The 7,541-nt window shown below is 40.9% G+C and overlaps 1 protein-coding gene across 1 annotated transcript; it reads right to left on the reverse strand.

Annotated features, from left to right (window-relative positions):
• Positions 1-3,905: 3,905 nt before the first annotated feature.
• On the reverse strand, positions 3,906-6,284 carry LOC131470249 (uncharacterized). The gene is made up of 2 exons (XM_058645952.1): positions 6,252-6,284; positions 3,906-5,723 (listed from the first exon to the last, which is right to left on the reverse strand). The coding sequence occupies exon 2, from the start codon at positions 5,709-5,711 to the stop codon at positions 4,443-4,445; it is 1,269 nt and encodes a 422-aa protein (XP_058501935.1). The 5' UTR covers positions 5,712-5,723; positions 6,252-6,284; the 3' UTR covers positions 3,906-4,442.
• Positions 6,285-7,541: the final 1,257 nt, after the last annotated feature.

The following is a 7,541-nucleotide window of genomic DNA, read 5'->3' on the forward strand; positions in this document are numbered from 1 at the left end:
ATTCTGTGTCGTCCCATAGAGAACAGTTGAAGCTGAGTTTAATGCGGAGGCAGCTACGGGAATACGAAAATCACGTAAGACGATCTGTCATCCGTGACAAACAGCTTATTCTGCACAAACTAGTGACACACTCTAGCGCAAGTTTAGTATTGAAATGTAAAGACAACACAGTTACATACATGTTTGACTATGACATTTTAGGAAGCTTACCCAGCTTACCTGTTTCAGAGCAATCACCACTGGTTCACAAAGTCCACACACAGTAACGTCATAATAAGATCAATAACAAGGTCCTGCACTGCAGCTTCAACTTAACTCTCTTTTCCCTCCAAACCCACACATTTCACCAAGTTTGCTTTACATAAAAAATAGTGGGCTGATTACTGTCTCTAAAGCACATGATCAGTGAACATGACATCTGTCTGTCATATTGACATGTAAGTCTCTTTGGATTAGCTTTAGCACATCATTCTCCACTCGCTACATGACGTGCTGTCAGCAGAATCCCCCCTGGAGAGAATCTCCACTGAAGCAAATAATCAATGCAGGGATACATTGCATATTTGACACGAAGCAGCAGTCGAAAATCAATTTCCTGACATTTCTATCTAATTACTTCACACATGATTCACTCACATATAACACATGATTTCAGCTCTGATTGATTTTAATATGACAAATATTTACCCTTGTGTGTCTTTACCTGATTTACCTGGTCCTTAAATAGGCCACTGTTTCAAAAGCTATATGTCAATGCAACACATCTTTGTCAATCAATGTGCCATTCAGAATTTAAAATGTATAATAGATAAATAGGATGCGTCTGGTGTATAATATTTAGCTATGAGGTAGACAAATCAGAAGACAGAGCAAGAAGCTATTATGCATTCCCTACTTTTCTGTATCCAAACTATACAGTATATGTAGCCTATATGGAAAAAACATTTTTTTAATTAATAATGCAGTGTTAAAATTATATTTATTTTCAATATTTTCACTTCTTGCAGAGATTATAGATAAAGACAACTATAAAATATGAAGCTATACTGCTTAGCTTAGCCCAAATAGAGTAAACTAAAGCTTGCTGATTATCAAGAGTTCCTGAAGTTTGCCACTCACTTGAGAGGCTCCTTGTTAAATAATCACGTTTTGTTTTGACTGAGCACTGTTCGCACATTCACAGGCTCTTCACAGATACTTGTGAAATATTAGGTTTTATCTGCCCCATGGAAAGCACACCATCCTAATAAGAGAATTCATTTAGTTTCAAATGCCTCACAATGAAAAAATATGTGTGTCTTTTAATTGTCCCTGCACCATACCGGTGAATCTGAATTTGTTCTGAAGATGGGTTTGTCTTCTGTCCACTTTAGCTGGCTACTGTAAGGAAAGGAAAGGAAAGCATGCAATGGATATTTATTGTCATTATACAACCGAAACTGCACAACCAAATTACAAGGTCAGATGGAGGGTTGATCAGAGCCGCTGCGACTGAGTGCGACCACAATGGACCAACCTGTGTCTAACATTCATCAGCCTGGGGAGAACATGCAAACTCCACACAGAAAGGTCCCAGACCAGGAGGTAACAGTGCTAACCACTAATCCACCATGCCACTACAGGATGTGAAAATTATTTAAAAAAATACTGGTGTTGTGGTGCAAAAATTTGAGCTATCTATAGCTACTGTATGAATCTCTGTTGAGGTGGAATTTGTCATACTGTGTGAATACTCTATGCAAACCAAGAAAATCGGTCAATCAAGTCATTTTCTGCTGTCAGTAATCGTAACCAGTTCAGCAATGCAGCCATTTCACAACCACTTATTTCCCCCCTTTCATGTCTCCATAGTAGCCCTCATGCCCAGGGAATGCTTTAATTAACTCCATTTAAAATTCATAACATGTCACGGTGTTAACAGTATTAGGAAGGTTTTGAGGGCTAATATATGCAGTCCGGCACCCTAAAGCTCATTGTGCATGGAACAAGAGGTGTTTACACTACGGTGATGTGATTGCAGTCACGCCTCCTTAAATGTGGCTCAGGAAATAAGCTCATGTCTCATGACACATTTTACATGTACATAGATACAAATAAAGTGTGTGTAAAGACTGAAGTGGAGGTGACTGAGCCAAATGAGCAGGGAAAGCAACGTTGAGAATTTACATATGTTCTTGTTATGGCTCCTGCTTATGTGCAATTAGGCTGCCACACTCTACTTTTTTTTTTTTTTTTTTGCCTTTTTATCTGAAACACGTACACTTAACCCACCCTAATTCAGTTAATGGAACTGCAGCAGTAAGAGCACATTTCCACCTCTCATCAGGCACACTGAGAATTGAATGCGTACAGAGTGACCCAGGTGTCACCCCAGTGATGTGCAATCTTGGTCTGATTGATATTCCCAGCAGTGCCTTTTTACTGTTTGTTGGGTTTTGTTGCTACATGACCCTCAGGCAACAGTGTCATGTCTCTGTTTCATATCCTGAATCCCGTAACTGAATGTCATAAAGAACAGCAAATATTGATCTTTCTTGTGTGGTACATGGGGGCAACCACATCTTAAACAGGTCTTTGCTGTAGATAAGATGGCATCAGTGGAAAAGGTTGACAAAATTCTGTCCAAAAAGGAAAAAAAAAGATTTTATCTGTTTTAAACGCAGGTATGGGCTTACAGTATAATTACATAGTATATAAAACAAGTCAGATTAATATCGTGTCATCTGCCACTGCTATGCTATAGATTTAATGAAGACATAAGTAGTCCACACTTAATCCCTCTTTATTGCTTAGCTGGCCATTTTATGAATAAGTAACATCTGGCATTAAAGACCTGTCATGCATTAATTCAAAACCGATTTTCAGGATTTAAGAAGTCAGCGGGAATCTTAAAAGCCAAAGCCAGAAACTGCTGCTGAATGTATGAGAGCATTGAGCCCTTTAGCGGTATTTTATTAGAAATGGTCCTTCTACCATGATGGACATAACCACATCAGCTCATATAAGCACTTTGGAAAATAATTGTCTGTGTAATATAGTGAGGAAGCCATACATCAAATGTGCACAGAAATCCCACTGAGTTCTCTGGGCATGATCAGTGGAAATGAGTTCTGTGGTCAGATAAGTACAAAACTGCTTAGCTTCTAGATTTTCAACATATACAGTTAAGTTCAAAATCCTTTCTTGGCACTATTGTCAGTTTAGACCATAGTGTAGACCAGATTATGCGTTCTGAGTGCAAACATTAACTAAAGAATCACTTACTGAATTAATTACTTGTGTTAGTGCTTCCTGCCAGGATAAATGTTTCCAGTATCAGAAAAGCACCCTGGGTGAGCTCATCATCATCTGATTTCCTCCCCTCAAGAATTCCACTAATTCTTCTCTTTCGCTTGTTGAATAAATAGTGAAAAGTGAAAAAGTTAGTCATGTGTCTATGAACACACCATGTGGACTCATACAAAGAGGACAGCATATGACAGGAGAGGGGATGGAGGGATATGAGCTCGGGTTTTCCAACATATGAGTTCATGAAATATTTAAATCTGAATGTTTTGAGGGAGCCCTGTGATGGACTGGTGACTTGTCCAGGGTCTACATCGCCTTTTGCCCTGTGTCAGCTGGGATTGTCACCAGCATGTCCACCCTCATGTGGAGGATAAAGCGGCAGAAGATGAGTGAGTGTCTTGTTGGAGGAAACCAGAATAGAGAAAACCAATATAGGCACAAGGGGAAATCCTGCAGCTAGCCATTGCACCACACTGTGGATTGAAGCTGAATATCGGTTCTTCTTTTGTGATCAGTGGTAAAACATTTAGCCATTACTTCAGCATTTTTAAGTCACTGAAACCAATGACAAAGCAAATCACCTTTAATTCTTAAAAGATACACATTTTATTGGGTCAGGACATTAATGTCTGAAAATGATGACAGTAAGCAAGACTGAATGCACGACACAGAAGGCAAAATCACTTTTACAACATGTCACTGTTTTGTCAATAAAGGTTTACAAAATAAAATGAACGGCAAAGTGTGTATTAGCGAAATTATTATTTGGAAATTTGAATACACTGTAAATTAATAAAAAGAATCCAAGGACAACAACACTCATTTCCATATATCACATTACATCTTATTATTCTCTGTTCACCGCTGCTGGAAGACATACAGACAGAGACACAGTGCTGTTTACAAATGATAAGGAAACATACTGTACACAGTAATGCACGATCACAACTGTCCACAACACATGGAAATCAAACCAAAAATGATGAAGAGTATAAGAAACAGAGATAATGTCAAGAAGTTGAAACTGCAAAACACTGCTCTACCTCTGTTCTACTTTTGGCAGTGTGCTTTGTTATGGTCTGTGAAAGGATTGTGGACATGTATGAATGTTGAATTCTACATATAGTGAATTGCACAGCATATTTTACATACTCCTATGTCCATTCTCCTCTGCTCAGCTGCTGTGAGACATACTGACAGAAACACACCCCTCCCTCTAGGTGACCAGTGGAGCTGGGCTGGGGAAAAGGGAAGTGTCTCTTGGCAAGGCTGCAGGCGTAGCCTGATGAGAAGAAAATCAGAGCTCTTTGAAACATATCATCAGCATTGCCATCCTCGTCTGAAAATGTGTTTGCGACCTCTTGTTTGCATCCCTCCAGAGAAACATACACCAGATAGAGTTTGGAATTGGACCGACAGCCTATTAACACCTTCTCCTTAGAAAGGACCGTGTTTGCCTGACCTACAGCTTTCTGCATCTTCCTCACAATGTACTTTTCATCAACATTCTTCCAAAGACTGAGATGAATAAGTAGCCCAATTGGAACAATGAACGGAACAATGAGACTGAGCCACCATAATCCCATAGGTCCTTTTTCAGGTTTGAACAAAAACTGACTACTTATGACTGCGACTGTAAATATACATGAAGCAACCAACACTAAGAATGCTATCACACCACCAATGTACATCAGTACTCTAAGCCAGAGTGGTCGCAACCAGTTTTGAGAGACATTGTTGATCATCTGCACAGCTGTCCTGTATCTCTCCTGGTCCTCAATGACCAGTCGCAGTTGTTCTGGCACCTCCATGTCACTGAACCGTCCTGAATCCCATGCATTGAGCGCCTCATCATTGACAGCAGTCAATGGCTGCAGGGCCTTCCCATTGTAGATAGAGGGAGGCTGGAAAGGCACCACAGTAGAGCCTTGGAGCTGCTTGTTGGGGGTGCAGAGAACCTTGAGCAGCTTGTTCATTAAGTCAGGATCATTTGCCTCCAGATAGGTGAGGTGGCAGAGGTGGAGAGGAACTGATACTCCTGGCTGCAGCAACACTGGGACAATGGGTTTCCTCTCTAGGCAGTCTCTGAACAGAGACATGTTGGCCTCCAGGAGACACCAGCGGCTCCTCACAAACTCTGGACTGAGAACCAGCAGCACCTTCTGGCTCTCCTGGATGCACTCAGACATGTTCTCCAACACTGTGCGCCCAGGGGTGAAGTCACGCTCATGGTAGCAGACATGCAAGCCACAGGACTCCAGGTGGTTGATGATGGCGTGAGTCCACTGGTAGTCAGTGCTGCTGTAGCTAATGAAGACATGGAAACACTCCCCGTCCCTCAGTGTAGGAGGAACATGAGAAGGTGGAGATGGTGGGACAACAAACTGACTGTCAGCGGTCTCATCTGAGTTCACTGGCTCCATTATCTGTCAAAACTAAAGTTAAAAAGAATTACATGTCATCATGGATTTTACTTTCATTATTTTTGGCCCAAGAATCATCATAAACACAATAAGCTATACTCAGTTTTAATGCTTCAAGATTGGATGTGACTCCAAGTTACACTGAAATGTTACCTTGAATCACACATTTTATTGTAGTAGGGAATGTGTTGAAACAAGCTTGTCTTTTCATGGATGCACCATTGTTTTTTAATGTGGACTTGAATGCTGACAGAAACAGAAAGCAACAACCACATGAAACTGAGAAACACCCAAAAGACCTACCGTAGCTTCCAGTAGTAGACTTACTTCACATGTAGTTGTTGCACTGACATATAAAATACAGAATAAAGTATAACAGATACAAGTACAAAAGTAAAGTACCAAGTCATAGAGACGTTTCAGCCTTCATATCTACCATGAATGATGATAATGATGATAATGAACCCTGACAATGTTTTATTGTTTGTGAATAAAATCCAAGATCACTTTAAATGAACAACAATGTGCCCTCATACTTACTGACAAAGAAGACCAAGCGCACTGTGAGCTTAGTAAACACAGGAAGTTTAAAACGCTCTGTTTCCGTTGCAGGAGTCTTAAAGAGACAGAGTCATTTCTGGTCAGTGTGACGGGGCCTTTAACACAACTACAGAAACTTTGCCTTTAAATGCCTCTTTCACTCATTCACTGCACATGCTGTATGGTTGCAGGTACATCAGTATAATGCAGCTATGGCCTGTAAACCAGCTTTTTAAAACAGGCAATTCAACTATAGAAGAATCAATGTATTTGGATAGTTTTTACTTTTACAGTCATTCTCCTCTGCTCAGCTACTGTGAGACATACTGACAGAAGCAGAAACTGTCTGTTGGCGAGGCTGCAGGCGTAACCTGATGAGAAGAAGATCAGAGCCCTTTGAAACATATCATCGGCATTGCCAACTTTCTCTGAAAACGTTCCATACACCGGATAGATTCTGGTGCCGGACCAGCGGCTCCTCACAAACTCTGGACTGAGAACCAGCAGCACCTTCTGGCTCCCCTGGATGCACTCAGACATGTTCTCCAGCACTTTGCATGCAGGGGTGAAGTCACGCTCTTGGTAGCAGACCCGCAAGCCACAGGACTCCAAGTGGTTGATGATGGAGGGAGTCCGCTAGCTAATACAGACGCTCCCCATCCCTCAGTGTTGGAGGAACATGAGAAGGTGGAGACGGTGGGACAACAGTCATGTCAGTGGTCTCGACTGAGTTCACTGGCTCCATTATCTAAAGAGAAGACAATACAGGTGTATACAGTAACGGAGATGTTAGAGAAGCCCCAGTGTCTCGGCAGTAAGTGTTTCCTCAGTGTATGATTCATTACATAAGAGTATAAGAAACATTTAATCTCAAAGTTGGACACAGCAACAAAAACTTCCAGTAAATCCTAATCTGAGTATAATGTCAGAGAGGTGTTTATCCAACACCATGGTCATTTTCACTGTATTCCTGTGATGCCTTTTATGGTGAGGAATGACATTTTGTTCTTAACAGGTTCACAGATTTGATTTACATTAGTTTTTATATTGTGTTGAATGGATGGAAAAGCAAAACGCTCAGCTGCACTGAGCACTGCACTGGGAAGTAGCTATAATTCCAAAATACCACAAGTACTGTACATCGATACAATATTTACTCTTGTGCATACCAAGTTTCATCACCTTAATCCTGCATGCCTCAGCCTGTTTGCCAGGTTTGTGTGCTTCAACATGCCACCTAACCTGGGATACATATTATGGAAATGGAAATTGTGACATTTACTTTATGAA

This window comes from Solea solea, chromosome 12, assembly GCF_958295425.1.
Source record: "Solea solea chromosome 12, fSolSol10.1, whole genome shotgun sequence".
In the NCBI taxonomy this organism is placed as follows: domain Eukaryota; kingdom Metazoa; phylum Chordata; class Actinopteri; order Pleuronectiformes; family Soleidae; genus Solea; species Solea solea.

Excerpts from the sequence above, each read along its gene's own strand:
- LOC131470249 (XM_058645952.1), bottom strand. The coding sequence starts at position 5,711 with ATGGAGCCAGTGAACTCAGATGAGACCGCTGACAGTCAGTTTGTTGTC.